Source organism: Hemicordylus capensis, chromosome 2, assembly GCF_027244095.1.
Source record: "Hemicordylus capensis ecotype Gifberg chromosome 2, rHemCap1.1.pri, whole genome shotgun sequence".
NCBI classification, from domain to species: Eukaryota; Metazoa; Chordata; class Lepidosauria; order Squamata; family Cordylidae; genus Hemicordylus; species Hemicordylus capensis.
In genome coordinates this window covers 34,688,331-34,705,649 of record NC_069658.1, presented here as the reverse complement: position 1 = coordinate 34,705,649, position 17,319 = coordinate 34,688,331, and the positions used below count along the sequence as shown (strand labels likewise).

Sequence of the window (17,319 nt, the reverse complement as noted above, 5' to 3'; positions counted from 1 at the left end):
AACATTTCTCTACATGAGGTCCATGATCCTAAACAAGTCTAGCTGCTGAGATATTTAAAGAGCTAAGCCAATGATGGACAAAAGGACTGTGAGATGTCTCTGGCAAGCCGCCTCTGATATCAGAGCAGATGAAGCAATGTCATAAATATGCCAGCATGGTGTGGTGTGGTGTAGTGGTTAGAGTGCTGGACTAGGACCGAGGAGACCCGAGTTCAAATCCCCATTCAGCCATGATACTAGCTGGGTGACTCTGGGCCAGTCACTCTCTCAGCCTAGCCTACTTCACAGAGTTGTTGTGAAAGAAAAATTTAAGTATGTAGTACTCTGGGTTACTTGGAGAAAGAGTGGGATATAAATGTAATAATAATAATAATAATAATAATAATAATAATAATAATAATGATGATGATGGCAGGGTAGATGATGATGAGGTTCAACAACATTTGACATAATCTGTGGTAAACATGTCACTCTTTTATACTTACGAAGATGCCCAGCCCATTAAGGGGTTTTCCCAGCGCTCCCTTGTGTCAAATTCCAACTTCCATTTTTTGGTGTTGTTAACCCCAGCTTGCATGGCATTACGTGCAGGAACAAAGATATGAGCTTTCCTGGTTTTAATATGCTCCTCTGGAACACCAGTTAAAGGTGTAAGATCCTACCAAAGAAAAGAGACATAGTCCAATATGACCTACCTATGAATGCATATGTGACTTCACTCTTGTCACAAAAAACTCATTTTCATTGAAAAAAACGAGATGTATAATACAGAAGAGATGTCTGCTATCTATTAATTATGGTCAGTTTTCAAAACTAAATGCTTTGCTAACCTGAAGAACCACATGTCCCTGAGATTTTGTGTGTGTTGTGTGGGATTCAAACACTCTTGTTTGAATCTCAGTCTTCACTAACAATAATTACAGCAACAGGATGAAGAATTCAGATTTCATGACTGCAGAGATGGTGTTAAATGGGTCATTGTAAAAATGTCTCCTGTAGTCATTGGTCATGAACAACTTACACTGGACTAACTGTACTGACCTCAGAACTACTGCTCAGGTGTAAATGGTGGTATATGGATTTCAGATTACACCAGAAGCTGCCTTATACCAAATCCAACCATTGGTCCAACTATCATTGTATCATCGACACTGACTGGCAGCAGCTCTACAGGGTTCCAGACAGGAGCCTCTTTCTCCGTCTCATCTGGAGATGCCAGGGAGTGGACCTGGGGCCTCCTGCATACAAAGCATGTGCTCTACCACTGAGCAATGGTCCCTATCCTATCTTGAAGCAAGCGCTTGCTTCAAGATGGGGTGGGGTCTGTAGCTCAGTGGTACTCGAAGCCCCAATTTCACAGGCTCTTGGGCTTCAAAAGATAAAGGAATGCCTCAGGAGTAAACCCAATTACACATTTTTTAAACAACTTGTCTGTAATCTAAACATTTATGCTTGTACACTCAAGTGTTTCCCTGCATACACCATGCCTATTGTCTTCCAATGGTACAGCAATGATGCTCCCTGTACAGCATGAGCTTCAAAGAGCCCCCAACCTTCCTGAGTCTTTTGCATCTTTTGATACGGTAGTGAGAACCCTTAGACAGCAAGGTACATACATCAGAGCACGCCATGCATGGTGTAGTGGTTAGAGTGCTGGACTAGGACTGGGGAAACCCGAGTTCAAATCCCCCTTCAGCCATGATACTTGCTGGGTGACTCTGGGCCAGTCACCTCTCTCTCAGCCTAACCTAACTCACAGGGTTGCTGTGAAGAGAAACTTAAGTATGTAGTACACTGCTCTGGGCTCCTTGGAGGAAGAGCAGGATATAAATGATGTAGTAGTAGTAGTAGCAGTAGTAGTAGTAGTAGTAATAATAATAATAATAATAATAATAATAATAATGGTGATGATGATGCAACCTTTTGGATCCCAGCTGCTGTTGGGAAAGGCTGGCAAAGTTTAAAAATCACCTTCCCCATTATTGCTGTGCAGCAGCACTGCGGGAAAGAGGGTGCCACTAGCATAACCAACCTTTGATTTTACAAAGACCTAAGTTGTACACAGAATTGATTTATTCATATTTAAACTGAAAAGAAACAAAATGGATGGATATATATATATAACAATCCCAATGCTCTGGCAGTATATAGAAAACATGATTGCTGCAGTATGAATTCTGTGCAGACAGAGGATCAAATTACGTTAGTGTTAAGCACACGCTTAATGTAACTTTCTTTCTTTCAAATGAAATAGCAGCCGGATTGAGGACTGCAGCATGAAGAGGATTAACCCACAACGCCACCATGGCCTTGACTGAGCCTTCTCCTACCAGCTGCCCTGGTCAAAAAGTTCCCACTGGTGTCAATGGGAGCTTTTCCTCCCCAGAACAGGTGGCAGCCCAGGGGGACAGGGGATCCAGTGCTATTTAGTTTAAAAGAACCAGCATGTCAGAGTTCAGCACCTGTAGTTCAACCCTGAGAGAAGAGGGAGAGGACTGGATTGGTAGAAATGTGATGCAAGAAGAGCATCAGGCGTGGGTTAAATTCAGCAGACAGGAACTCTTTCCTTTTAACTTCTCATGCTCTTTATCCAATTTTGTGTACGATACCTCTGGACAGAGCATCGTGTCTTTACACTTTTATAATACCATTACATCCTTCTCATGCTCTTAGAGTTAAGCAGGCTACAAACGTAAACTTAAAGAGAAAACTCCCAGCAATTCTATAAAATATGCACTGCAATCCTAGTCCTTTAATATTTGTTGACAAAAGTGTGGATCATCAAATACTTCCTCCAAAAGCTACCACATTAAGCTAGTAAGATGCAACTCAAAGCTGCCGCCTACTTAGATTCTTATGTGTACAATGCCAATGAGAGGGGTTTGGACTCTCTTCCGTTGCCTCTCTCCAGGAACAAAGGCTGAACTGGTGCAGATCCAACTACAGGCAGACAGACCTAATCCAAACCAGTAATGACATGACTTAAATTTGAGAAGGCAAACAAGTTTAAATAGCACATTGGGGTTTTTAAAATAAGCCTGAAGCTACCAACTTCAGAGTCTCTTCTGTCACAGAGTTTAAAAGCTCTTCATGCTCTTACCAGATCATTGTTTGAGAGAGAGAAGAAGTGGGGGGGGGGGGGAGAAGAGACTTGTCTTCCACTTTTCACCTCCCCCTTTTTGTTTCACTTTATAAAATAAACGTAGAGAGATCAGTCACAACTGCCAAGTGTGAAATGTTTGTCTTGCATTTAGAACCAAGAAAAAAACCCACAGGAAATTACAACACATAAAAGCTGAGCTCAGACTACCTAAAGCAAACTGTCAAAATATTTTAACAATTTAATCATAAATGTTTTCTTTGAGTCCAAGTAATGTTTATTTTGAATACTCGTCTAGTCAAAATATGAAGACATACCAATTATTACTCAAAAATGTTGCAACACACAAATCTACATTCTCTCCTGACAGATTGGCATTCGATTGCTAACAAAGAAACATTTGGAAGGTTGTTTAATTGGGCAACCAACTGTCACTCTTCACACAATGTGTTTCACCTACAGTAAAAATAAGATGAGGCTCAATTGTCCCAGCTTGTCTGTTGATAGAAGCCAATGGGTGATATTTGAGCGTTCACCCAAACATATTATTGGAATCAGAGCATGTAAAGAAGAAAAACTTGACATTTCATTGACAAAAAGAATCCCAGTTCTCATTTCCAAAAAGGTTTGAAACTCAAAATACTGTCCAGCATTCATTAACATGAATCTTGTATTCAATGTCTATGTAAACAGCTTTGAGAACTCTTGTGGGAAAAGTGGTATAAAAATATCTGTACTAGTAGCAGTAGATGGAAAACCAGGAAATCTTAAAGAAAACTGAAAATCCAAACAACTCATTGTGATGGATTTAAGTGGAGTAACTGTACATTAGTTCTGTATTGCATATGTTCAAACAATAAAATTCAAGTTGTTACCAATGAATATGTATTTTCCTACTTTTTTTACTATTAAAAAACTTCTAGTATTATTGTCCTATGGATTTTGCTGCTTTAGCACATAGGATTATGATCATATTATACTGATGCAGCAGACGAGTTCTATTCACACATAATGTTCAACACTCATACATATGTTTAATACATATATATGTCAAATAAATAAATACGAGTGTACACAGGTACAGTCATTCACACAGTATGCTGAGCACAGGTACAGCTCTACACCTATCTGTACCATGCATTTGAGGGAGCTGTACCCAGGTTTATGTTTAACATGAAAGCAGGTACAGTCATTCACGCAAACATGAATGAATTTTTAATATGTTTAAAATCAAGCACTGCTAGTTTTTGTTTATATTGCTTACCCTTTCCATTTTTTTTCTTCACTTATTGACAGAGCAATAACTACTTTTCCACTATGCCAGGTGGCTCTGCTATAGCAATATAACATGGTCATAATCCTAGGTGCTCTCAGCAGAAGAATCCACAGAACAACAATACCAGAAGTAACAAAAGATGATGCAGCAACACTGCCAGAACCAGTGTGTCTCTTGAAACTGCCACCAAACACAATGTTGCTTGCCACATGAGTCATACACAAAAGGCACCAATGATGGCTGAATGACCGCATGACATAACCCAACCAATTTTTGTACTGCTGTTTGCAAGAGCCAGTATTTTGTAGAAGAAAGGGATGTGGGCCAACCACACACAAGGAGGAACATTTATTTGATTTGTATACCGCCCTTCCAATATTTTTATACCGTCCTTCCAATATGCGCTACAATGGCAAGTACTGCCCATTGACAGAAGTTTGGGGTGGTATACAAATTTGAAAATATATAAGTTTACCAGAAGCAAACCATGAGCTGCCCAGCAGTTCACTAGGAAACAGCAAGAAAACAGACATGGGACCCACCACAGGAAATGCAAGTGTTGCCCCCACAAAAAACAACTTGCCTTTTGGTTTGCATTGACTTACTGTCAAAACAACCAGAGGCACAGCAAGAATAAAACCAGGACTCCTACTCCACAGAGCAACATCCCTACCACACAGCTATAGAAGCAGGCACAATACATACCCATGATGGTGCTTTCATGGTCTGCTAGAGGCAAAGCTCATGACATGAACACCCCCTCCATGTATTACACATTGGGATCCCAGCACCAAATGGTCCCTAGCCATGGTCTCCCAAAGAAAAGGACTGGGAGCAGCCATCTGAGAGTGCACTGAGACAAATATGGACAGCCTCAGATAATTATTCAGCCCACTCATGGTCAGGATCCTTCCACCCTTGCTTGTGCTCCACTGATGTGCCCATGAGGAAGATGCAGACCCTTAGTCGATGGCATGAGTAGCGGAAAACCCTGGTGAAGACATCTGAGGTAATGTTTCCAGAATGGGAACGGCAGAATTAAAAGGTTCCCTATTTGCGAACCATTTTGAGAATTACAGAGACAGTTGAAACAGTTATAGCTCTTACTGAATGACATCACTGGGAGGTGAACTGGCAGCATCTTAGAGGAATGAGTTCCCAACCTTTTTATTCATGAAGGGTCCCAGTGCCTTTGAAAGCTACATGATGCAGGGAGGTGCAAGTACCACAGTCCTCCTCAGAGCTGCATTTCTACGCTGAGCAGAGCTGCTTGTACTGCACTGCAATCTATTAAGCATTTTGGAAAGGCATAGGAGCCCATCTAGAACAAAACCAAACAGGCCACAGAAGAACAGCTTCCTTCCTACTGGTGTGACAAGCCCTACTTCTGCATAGCATGAGGGAGATGGAACAACCTTTCTTCTGTGCATGTTGAAAGGCTGTCTGGTTGCCTATGGGGAGACAAGAGAAACGTGAAGATGGTTACAAGTAACGGGCTACTACAGCAACAGATGTCTAGTGGTTAGGTACTCATTACAGGTTATTGAATGAGTAAAAATGAGAAAGGATGCCATTAAATAGGTGCTTTCCCATTCTTCATGCCTCAGCCTTCACTCTTCCCAACAGAGTATTGCCTTTCTTATATTAGTTTGCTGCATTCTTTTTACTCAGAACCAGAACCTGGTTTCTGCTTCAATCTGTAACTGTCCTCTAACAAACAAGATTTATTGTAGTTGTGAATAGCTAGCTACAGTTTCAAAAATTTATATTGCCTCTCAGACTGTCGCTTTCCCTATTTGTGCACAAGCTTCCCTTCTGTCATTTTTTCTTGCGTATGTTCTTCCTCCTGTCCCCATATTATCAACTTCATTTATTCGTCTGTGCATGTTCAGACATGGGGATACACACACTTCCAATTTTCTATTATACTTTAAGTTTTTGGTGTTTTTTTTAAAAAGCCTGTGTAAATAATATTATGGAACGACAGCCTGACTCATATTGTCCTGGGGTTGGTGGAATGGAATGCTTGCTTCACCCCTCACATTCCACTCAGCCTCTCTCCCCCACCAATATATTTTGAGGCTGAGACAATTGTCCACTTGGCTTGCATTCAAGTATTACCCCTTCCCCACCAGCTGTGTTTCCTCTACTTGTACCTCCACACAGCCCTGCACAGCTGCTGCTCATCTCCAGAATCCTCCAAATGTGCACACAGAGCTCCTGCCCCCATTTGGGGGCTTTAAAACATGGGGCTTCCCCACCCCACTTTCCAGGAAAGCACTACCCAGACCCCATTCTTGTGCTGCACCTTATCTACTACATAAAGAACACAGAACCAGTGTTCCCTCTAACAGGGATTCCCAGATGTTGTTGACTACAACTCCCAGAATCCCCAGCTGCAATGGCTTTTGCTTGGGGATTATGGGAGTTGTAGTCAACAACATCTGGGAATCCCTGTTAGAGGGAATACTGCACAGAACTGGTTGAAACTTGCACCTTCTTTCTCAAATTTGCAAGGTAACAGGTTTTTAGGATTTTTTCAATTCAGTTTCTGCACTATACCAGTCATAATAGTTTGTGCGAACAGATGTAGCCTTTAATGTGGGAATCCTCATGTCAGTTCTTAAGACTCATTATTCAAGTTGTCAGCTGTAATTCAGAGACCCACCATCTCCTCTAAGGGAGAAGCAAGCCATTAAAATTTCCAACCTACCAAGGCTTTAATGGTTTGGAGGATTAACCAGCATCTGCCTTAGACCAACACTATGAGCAGCTTCTAGGTTTCTCCCCTGCCACACCAGACTTTCCATGAGTCCAAAACACATGTGGGGTTCTGGATTGTGGCTCCCAATATTTGTCTTCTGCACACCCATAACATGCAGCAACATGTACTCTCCTAGTGCTTCAAAAACAAAGCAAATAATCTCTTCCTGAAGAGAGCCCTCTATTGGCCTGGAGTACATAAAAGCATGTGCTCTGGACAAGGAGTAACTGACGTTGCCAGAGCAAGAATATGACTTGCATTAAAACTCAAGAAGGCTGGGGTAGCTCTCTAGTGATTCAAAGAAGGAAAAGGCTAAATCTCTGTCTCCCTTGGAAGGGACGGCCTTCAGCCTAATGGAAAAGCAGGTCCCAGGAAAGGGATCTTCCTGTTGAAAGCAGCATCTCATTGATGAGGTATTTTATTTACTACTAGAAGTTAAACATTTTTTAAAAATTATAGTATGCCTGAGACATGTTGTGTCAAGTCTCTTTTGCCATTCTCCCTTAGTCCAATCTGATGGCTCATGACAACATACTGCCGTTATTTTAAACTAGTACATGGCTTTACAATGGGACCGTGCTGTCCTTGGAAGATTTGTTAGGTTTGTAAATTACTTCTAATGAAGAAAAAGGTCTAGCCTAATATGAAAGAGTCAAGCCACAGATACTGGGTATTTGATTGGTTGCACTGTTTTTCTTTTTTTTCAAAGCCTTTAGTAGAGGCATGGGATTTTATCCTCTGAAAGCCTTTTTTTTTTTCCAGAGCGAGAAGAAAAACAGGGCCTTCTTTAATAATTTAAAATAGCTACACGATGCTGCTAGCTTGTTGTACTTTTGATTCATTACAGCCAAAGTTTCCATGCCTTCTGGGAATACAGCAATTGTTTATTGATATCTCACCGCTCCCCCCGCTACACTCCCCCCCCCCCCCCCGTTTAAAGCTGGCAATTGAACAGACAGTTGTTTAGGACAATGAGTTTCTGGATTGTGAAGCCCAAGTTGTCCTGACACAGAATTGCTGTTTTTGCTTGCAGTAGACATGTAAGGTACTGTAGCATAGCTGAGCTGTTGCCAAAGATATGGAATAAAGGCTTGGCATCTCTCACATACTTGACACCTAAAAAGCACAGAAGCTCTAAAATTCCTATTCCCTGTAGGCGCACTCTCAGTCTAGACAAACTGATTTCTCACACTTTGAAAATGAATTACAACACTCTATTGTGATCATTTCATCCACACAGCTTCAGCTACTGACAGAAGAACCTGTCCTTTTAGCGACATTTCAATGGGCTAAAGCTCCCGCTTCAAGACGCCATTAAAAACAATATAATACTTGAAAAGAACTAAGTCCAACTCTCTACTGTGTCTCCAGTGCTTTGTTCCGAGTTCAAGTTCTCAGTGAAACTACCTGTGAACCAACTTTCTGAGACAAAGATGTTGGGAGAGGGTTGTTTTTTAAATTTACCTTCTTGTCTCTTTAGCAGTGTTGTGCTTAATGACTTCAAACATTTAGCATTCATTCATGTTCAAATTCAGGCTCGATAGCACCTGTGGAATTTCTCTAATATTGTCTAATGAAGTGTACCTAGTCCACAAAAGCTTATGCTAAAATATTATGTTAGTCTTGAAGGTGCCATAAAACTCATTACTGTTTTTGACCTAATATTGGGTCAATATCTTAAAAAAAAACCACTTCAAAATATTTAACGAAGAGACTTAACAAATTGATTGGTGCAGTGATCTAGAGCTCCATTCTGAGGCATATTTTCAGATGCAGGGATGCAATGATAACATTTAAAGTGAAGAGAACAGAAAGGAGGACAAATCATTTAGATTTCTAAAAAATTAAAAATATCTCATTATACAAGCAGACTTAATGACATGAATTCCATCCTTTATTTTTTAACAACTTCCAAAAAGGCAAACAAAGAAGGATTGTTTTAAATCAAATCATTGATTAAAAATGGAGAGTTTCTTTACCAGCACCCCATTCCATTTCTGAGAAAAATCATGTCATTTCAACTATACTGCTATGGAAAGCATTACCAGTAGAAGCTCTTAACTGACAAAATGACCAACTAAAAATCCAAGAAGTAAAATGGAAGAACGAACAAACAAAAATCATGATGCTACCTCAGGTTATTCATAACATTTGAACATCAGTAGTTTTTGCTTCATGAATTAAAAAATACATGCTAATTTCACATCTACACTTTGACATATCACACAGTTATATCCACAAATAGTTGTGCAAAGTCCCAAGAGCAAATATCTACTGTTTAACTTTTTCCTCCTCTCTAAATAAAGGAAGCCAGGAACAAGCAATGGGGAAGTTGATGTCAAAATGCAGAAAACCTCCCAGCAAGCTTTCAGCAGCCACCCAAGATTCGAAGCCTTGCTAGCTGCCCTCTTTTCAATGCCAGAATTTCACACATTTCAATGACCATTATGACTTCAAAGAATCAAATTTTCATCATTGTCCATCATCTGCCGGTTGATTTGTATAAAGGAGTTCTGCATGCACTCTAGACAAAAGGCTCCTTGCTTCCATGGCTATATATCAAGTTTAAAAGTTCTGTTTGTGACAGTTGTGTCTGAGGTAAATTAGGGTAACACTGAAGGAGTGCAGCTGCTCTGCAGGAGCCTCATTTTTGGCACCATTTCACTTAAATAAAAAACTAAATAATTAGCCTCTGCCTTTATTAAACCACAAAAATGCCACTGGCCTTAGTAATTACTTCCGGTTGCCCAACTTACTTAACCTCCACAGTTTATACTTTTATGTAAAAGAGGCCAAAGAAAACCCATCACTGCTTCAGAAACAGTTAAGAGAAGCTTGCTACGATACCCCTATATTTTTTTTAAAGGCCACTAAGAAGTTGTAACAAATTAAGCAAGATAGGTCTCCCTAGGAAAAGCTCTGGATCTGTAAAACAAAGAAGTCAGAGAGTGTGTAGTTAAAATATGCAACTGGAACAACTATGGGCAATTGCAGTGTCTGTGTTTTTATTCATTCATTAGCCCTTGAATTGCTTGTGACAATTTGGATTCACACTGTTCCATTTCACGATGCCTCTCCATACCCTAATGTCTTCTAGGATGACTTTCAAATAGAATAAGTATTTAACACGAGCACATATCTAACTAATAGAAACAGGCAGTACAGACAAGAGGCAGGGGAGAGGAAGAGCAGGTTTTCCCTAAAGAAATTCTTTGCTACTCTGAACAATGTTTTTCTGCAATAAACACACACACATTAATTTCAGGTTGATTCAGATGCCGTTTTTCTCCATTTGATCTCCCCCAACCATCCCAGATATGGTATCTAAGTTGCCAGAAGCCTTGTAGGGAAGAGAAAGCTGTAAAATCTGCTTCCCAGAGACAGTGGCTACCCAGTGGTGAGAGCCTGAGTGGTTACTGTCTGCTGTTGTCAGTTTGCCAGCCTTGGTGCCCCCTAGCTTGTGGAGGGGTGCCCCCCTTACCCTACAGGTAAGTCTGTGTGGGATCGGGGTCAGAGGGGGTAAGTCAGCAGTTCCTGAGGGTCAGCTGCTCAGAGTAGCCCTCTTTCTGGGCTTATAAAAGGACAGATGGCTACTCTGAGCAGCTGACCCTCAGGAACTGCTGACTCACCCCCTCTGGCCCCGATCCCACACAGACTTACCTGCAGACTTACCTGCACTGAGGCGGTGGGGTCGCCACTGAAGGGGCGACACCAAAGGGAGTCGCCCCTTTGGGGGAGCCAATTCAGGGAGCAACGAGGGCAAGGGCCTGGTGATATTTTTTGGCTTCTGTTGTTGTTTTTGGATTCTGGGTGTTTCAGATGTTTCTTGGTTTGTCTGGGGATGGGGAGACAGAGGGTGTGTCCACTGACTGTGGGATGGCTATTCCGGTGGTGGTGGGGAATAGAGGAAGTAAAGTTGGCAGGTCAGCGTGTCGTTACAGAGGAAGAGAAGTCAGAAATCTATTAGCTATTTCCCCTTCCGGCTGCCCTGCCAGCTCTTTGACCTTGGGGAGCAGTGCCAACCTCTCACAGGCTCTCACCTTGCTCCTCTGTAATGCCAGGTCTGTCCAGAATAAGTTGGAAACTATCCATGATTTGATTCTGGATGAAGGGGCAGACCTGGTATGTATTACAGAGACTTGGTTGGGGGAGGCTGGTGGCCCAGTCTGGTACCAGCTTCTCCCTCCAGGGTATTCTGTTGAGGAGCGGGTGCGGGGATGTGGGTGGGGAGGTGAAGTGGCTGTAGTCTATAAGAATAACCTTTCCCTGACCAGGCTCCCTGTGGAAGTGTCTGACCATATTGAATGTGTGGACCTAAGTTTGGGGACCAAGGATAGACTGGGACTTCTCTTGGTGTACCGATCGCCCCACTGCCCATTGGAGTCCCTAACTGAGCTGACCGACTTGGTCTTGGGTTTGGTGTTGGAGTCTCCCAGGCTTGTGGTGCTGGGGGACTTCAATGTCCACTATGAGACCAATTTGTCTGGGGCGGCTCAGGAGTTCATAGTGGCCATGATAACTATGGGCCTATCCCAAAGGGTCTCGGGACCGACTGAGGATCTTAGTGCCAAACTGTTTCTTAGTGCCAAACTGTGGGGGTTGGGGGTGCAGGTTGAGAGGGAGAGGATTGAATTCTGCTCTTGCGTGGTCACTGAATTTGTCTGAAAGAGAAACTCAACAACAGTTTGGTTGAGGCTTATCAGCAGGAACTGAGGGAAGTAAAACAGAATTTAGAGAAGAAAAGCAATTTATCTCAGGAAAGGGATGAACAATAAGCTTTCTCTTCTTCAATAGTATTCTTTCAGGGGTCTTTTTACATCACATTTTCAAGTAATAAGATTTAAAGCATCAAATGCCCACCTAAGAAAAAGTGGAGGCAACAACTGCATGTGAACAAGTGCCTCTATCTCCCTCCCACAACACACACACACACAGAGCTGCGGCTCTCTGTTCAGTACAGTTTCAAGCATGTGTGAAAAGGCCTTTGCAGGTGAAAAGACTAGGGACAGTCTGTACATTGGTTTGGTCTATAACTTTCAGCACTTTCAACAAAAATGTGGCATATGTCAGGGGTTGATCACCCATATATGGAAATGTATGGACTGAAAGAAGACTTTAAGTAGCCTATTAATGTTTTTCCCAGTGACAAGGATAGATGTTTTGAGTTTTAGAGCTGCATCTTAGGTCTTGAGACTCATTTATTTTAGCCATATTAATAATATGCAAACTTACAGATACCACCCCCCTCCACCCCGCTTAACAGGACCTTCAACACAGGAATCCAATCTAATAACAATGTGGCATTGCAATTAAGAAAAAGAGGGATTATAAAGCCAGTTGGAAGATCTCTTTTCTTTTCTTCATTTGCCCCACATAATAGATTATGTGAAATTGTAATGTTTGCTTTGGCATCCCAACCACCACCATCCCTCAACTCCCTTCCCTGCAACAAAAACAAAAGAGAAAAAAGCCCAAACCAAGGTATCATCTGAACCATTGGCCATAGCCCTGCAGCTGTTTTATTCTGCTCAGATAAATTTCCTCCCCCTCACCCCAACCAACACACACAACTGGTGTATGTGTCCACAGGTGCACTAAAATTCTGCCAACATTGTATCTGAAAACCAGTCCACATGCTCACCAAAACAAAGTAGTAGTTTGAAATTGAAAGTGTGTTATACTTTACCACAGAGAGAAGGGAAAGTTGCGTATTGTACAGGCAGACACTCAAGTATTTTATTATAGACTCCCTAAAAAAAGAAAAGGTTGAATTACATCCATTGCTGTATCTGGCAGTTTTCAGTTAATACAAGGAAACTAGTGCAAAGTCAATCCAGTGAAACAAGATACGAAAAGGAAAAAGGCTACATTTCTGGATCTTTATCTCCCCAGAAAGAAGCACTGTGCCATGCAAAGCTGACAAAGGCCAAATGGGAGCAATTTCCCACCACATTTGCTCAGTTGCAGATCTTGGCAGTGTGCCACTGCTACCTTGCTGCCACCAGATTCTGCCACACAATGGGCATTATTTCTCAGTATAAAATCAAAAGAGAACAAAATGCGTAAAAAGAAGGAACTTTTGCTTGAGGGGGAAGGGTGATGGGGATAGAATGATCCTTCTAGTAAGCCAAACTGATGTTTTTGGACTGCTGGTTTGACTCTCCTGGGTAGATCACTGCTTATGTTACTGAAAAAGCATTGCTGAGAAATAGGGTATTTATTTCTCTCCAACACTTTCATAACTGACATTGTACTGTAGTCACTGTGTTATGCGCAGAGCTCGTTTAGGCTTCATAAATGAAACCTGCAGCCATTGCAGGAGTAGAGAGCATCTGAAAGGTCAAGTATGCATGGGACTATTACAGGATTCACAGAGGATGAGGTCTGTAGTTGGGTGTAGTTGGAAGAGCCAGAGATGGCATGGACATCTTCAGGCAACAAAGCCAAGATTTTGGCCTAGAACAATGTCATAATGAGCTTTCCTAAGTCAAGAAAAAGCAAAGGCACATACCCCAATTGTCTGACATTCTGAGAACAGGAAAAGAAAGCAAATGTGTAATAATGGAAGATGTCATCTGGTCAAAACAGCTTAGAGCTTTAATGTCTCCAAGGAACAGCTAGGATAGCCCAGCAAAAAAAAAAAAAGGGGGGGGGGGGTCCAGTATACTTGTTCTCAGAACATTGGCTGTCATCCTACCGAAGCTTGCATGCTTTGAGGAACTGCGGGATGTACCGAGAGGGACTCCTCCAGTCCCTGTGCATGCATTGTAATACGAATATGATGAATATTCATATACCACTTTTCAACAAAAAGTTCCCCTAGAGGTTTTCATAGATATAAATGAATAAAATGGCTCCCTGTCCCTAATGGGCTCACAATAAAAAAAAAGAAACATAAACAGGAGTGCAGGGAGCCAAGCAGTGGCCCGGGGTTCTGCCCCCCTGGCCCCGCCCCATGCTGACATCAGACGCCAGGGGGTGTCTGCGGTGCAAGTCATGGCCCCTGAGGGGGACGGGACAGCCCAGATTCTGGCCCAGACACCAGCAACAGCCACTGGAGCGATGCTGTGCTGGGGATGGATAAGGCAAGTTGCTCTCCTGCTAAATAAACAGAATCACCACTTTTAAAAAGGTGCCTCTTTGCTCAGTTAGCAGGGGACCTAAGAGCCCTAAGCGCTGACAGTGCTCTGTAAGATCAGAAATATATTACTTGGCATTCTACCCTAGGACCTTCTGAGATCTCATTTTCACAGGTTGTAGGATTTTAGAAATTAAACCTCGACCGAACTGATGCTATTTCACCCTCCACCTCCTCATCTCCCCCCTTTCTATCCTGAGTCATGTGAGATGTTGCACTTTCATGCTGCTTTACGTATTGTTAGGCAGAAAACAAGCATCAAGTAATGAACACAATCTCCATATGCAGCAGGTAGTGCAGTCAGAAAAGAATCAAAACAGTTACCCTATTAACAGTACACAATAGAGAATGGTTACACAATGTTAGCATTCTGCATCGCTATGCTTTAGGGATGTCATGGCTATTAACAGTGTAAGCATCTACTGTATTTTGCCTAGGACATTTACACCTTCATTAAACACTAATTCTAGAAGTTTTCAGTTTCCCCAATGGACAGAACCAAGCAGCTTGGTGCTCTTTTGTTCACTCATTTCCCATCAGCAAGTATAAAGTACCGTACCCAAATAATTTTTTGAAATCTGTTTTATTTGAACTCCTCCCATTTGTTAGGGTGGGCTGCCAACTCCAATTTAAAATAAATACACTCAGTAAAAGAAGTCTGAATCAGCAACACATTTAAACAGCTAAAAGTCAATTCACTTTTTAAAAAGAGAAGTTTCCCCAAATTTTTATAAGATGTTCAAGTTTCATTGTATCTCTAACCAAATATTAAAATGAAACTCTCACAGGTTTGCCCCAGGCATTTGTTGCCCCATCCTTCTTGCCAGACAAATGAGGGTAGTGGTGACCAGATTTCACAATCTTCTGCTAAGAGAAGGAGGCAAGGTCTCTATAAACACAATAGTGGGTATGGAACCTGGTTCTTCATTGTGTAGGAGTGTGCACGGAAGCGCCACACTGCGGTCCGGCACTGGGGTGGCGGGTTGCTTTAAGAGCGGCAGGAGGGTTTACTTACCCCTCCCGCCGCTTTCCCGCTTGACGCCGTAAGTAGTAGAGTAATTGGGGCGGCAGGATCCCTCCCTGCCGCCCCTTCCCCGCTGCGGCTCTGCAAAGCTCGGCAAAGCTCCCAGTAATGCTTTGCGCGCGCGTGCGGGAGAAGCCCTTCTCAACAGTGGTGCTCCATTTGGGCATGCTCTCCCCAAAGAGGCTTGCTTGGTGCCTACTATGAAGCCTTTTCAGTGCCAAATGCACTTTTTATTTCCCGAGGCTAATTCTTTACTAAGTTGTTTTTATGCTGCCTGTATCTACTGCATTTCTTTGCACAGTTCCCATTGTCACTTATTAATTAATTAATTAATTAATTAATCCATTCATTCATTCAGCTTCTATACTGCCCAACCTTTCGTCTCTGGGCGGTTAACATAAAAACAATTAAAACACATATAAAAGTTAAAATAATGCAACAATTTAAAAACAGCCATAAAATTAAAAACAGACAATTTTAAAAAGCTGAGAAAGCTTGGGTGAAAAGATGGGTTTTCAGGTGTTTTTTAAAAAATGCCAGAGATGGAGAGGATCGTATCTCAGAAGAGAGTGCATTCCACAATCTCGGGGCAGTAACCAAGAAGGCCCGTCCCTGTGTAGCGAACCAGACGAGTTAGTGGTAACTGGAGATGGACCTCCTCAGATGACTTCAATGTGCAGTGTGGGTCATAGTGAAGAAGACGCTCTCTTAAACTTATATACTATATTTTGCTTTCACTTGTAAGTTGCCCTGAAAATACATTTTTATTGAGTGGCAACATATACATTCTTTAAAAAAAAAAAAAAATTAAAAGTACATTACTTACCCTACTCCACCCCTTAACTGCTAGTCTAAAATGTAGTTTGCTAGTATTAGGTAGTCATCTACAAAATGGTCAGCCATGTAATGACTGGTTCCAGCCAGCTAACTTGTGAGGAAGGATTTAAACAATGACTTAACCCTCCCCACATCCTAGCAGGCTGATTAGCTGGTGTCAGAGGCGTAGCTAGGGGAGAGGGGGTCCGTGTTCACCCATTGGCCCCTCAGAAGGGAGATAATGAAGAAAATAGGGAGGGGTGGAACTGGAGGCCCCTCAGGAGCTTGGGGACCAGGGTTCTTTGAACCCATTCACTCAATTATAGCTACACCCCTGGCCAGTTTAATCTTTAACTTTTAAGACAAGTGATAAAGAAAAGGCTCTGGTAGTTTATATTGCTGCCACCAAATCCCTCCTTAATAATTTTCGTTAATGGGAATTGGAGCAATTAAAAATCTACATTTCAAACTTTGCTTCCCCTTGCTAACAGGCAAATATAAAAACAAGTGCTCCACACATGTATGTCTGCACATGGTGAGGGCTAGCAATAGCTTGCTTAGCGTCTTTTAGAGACAGATTGCACTGGAAGTGTGCCCCCCTTCCACTGAAAGTTAATCAAACACTCTGTGAGGGTTTGTAAAAACAGATAAAAACCTTTTATTAAGCTTCTACAAACTAGTTGGTCTAGGTTTCAGCTTTTTGGCGGAACGTAGTTAATATTAGTTACTCAGGCACAAGAAACAGATAATTAGAGATACAAAGCAACACAGAGAAAGTAAAACAACTTCTAACACAGTCTTACTAGAAATACTTTCTCCTGCACTAACCTCCGAAGCCACAAAACTTTGACTTCATTCCCCCTTGAAGCTCATCAAAACCCGGGCAAGAGCAAGCCCCTGTAAATCTCTGACCCTCAGAGATACCTGCAGACTCACCATACGAGAGACTGCATTCCTCCTCTCTCCCCTAGCACTCTCTACCTCCTTCCTTCCAGCAGCCCCCAGGAGCCCTCATGTCCTGCCCACCTGGTTGACTGGTCAGGGCCTAGGGTCACCAGTCTGTCAATCAAGGCCATGGGTTCACTTCCAGTTAACTCTATCAGTGCTGGCAAGCTGTTCAGTGCATTCTACCATTTGATTTAATGTTAAAATAAGTTCACGTTGCTGATGCTGAAAGGCAGAAAAGTTCCAGTACTTGTAA

General features: G+C 42.1%; 1 protein-coding gene across 5 annotated transcripts in view; it reads right to left on the bottom strand.

Moving 5' to 3' along the window:
* Positions 1 to 17,319, bottom strand: part of NDUFS4 (NADH:ubiquinone oxidoreductase subunit S4) — a 62,342-nt gene that overhangs the window by 8,689 nt on the left and 36,334 nt on the right. For 3 of the 5 annotated variants that reach the window (XR_008316695.1, XM_053298581.1, XM_053298580.1), the window contains exon 3: positions 486 to 658. Coding sequence is in view for 4 of the 5 variants with exons in the window: in XM_053298581.1 (XP_053154556.1) it covers positions 486 to 658 (173 nt within the window). In the remaining variant the exon portion in view is untranslated. Of the gene's footprint in view, positions 1 to 485; positions 659 to 12,826; positions 12,891 to 17,319 lie in introns of all 5 variants that reach the window. The other 2 variants (XM_053298583.1, XM_053298582.1) reach the window with 1 other exon arrangement.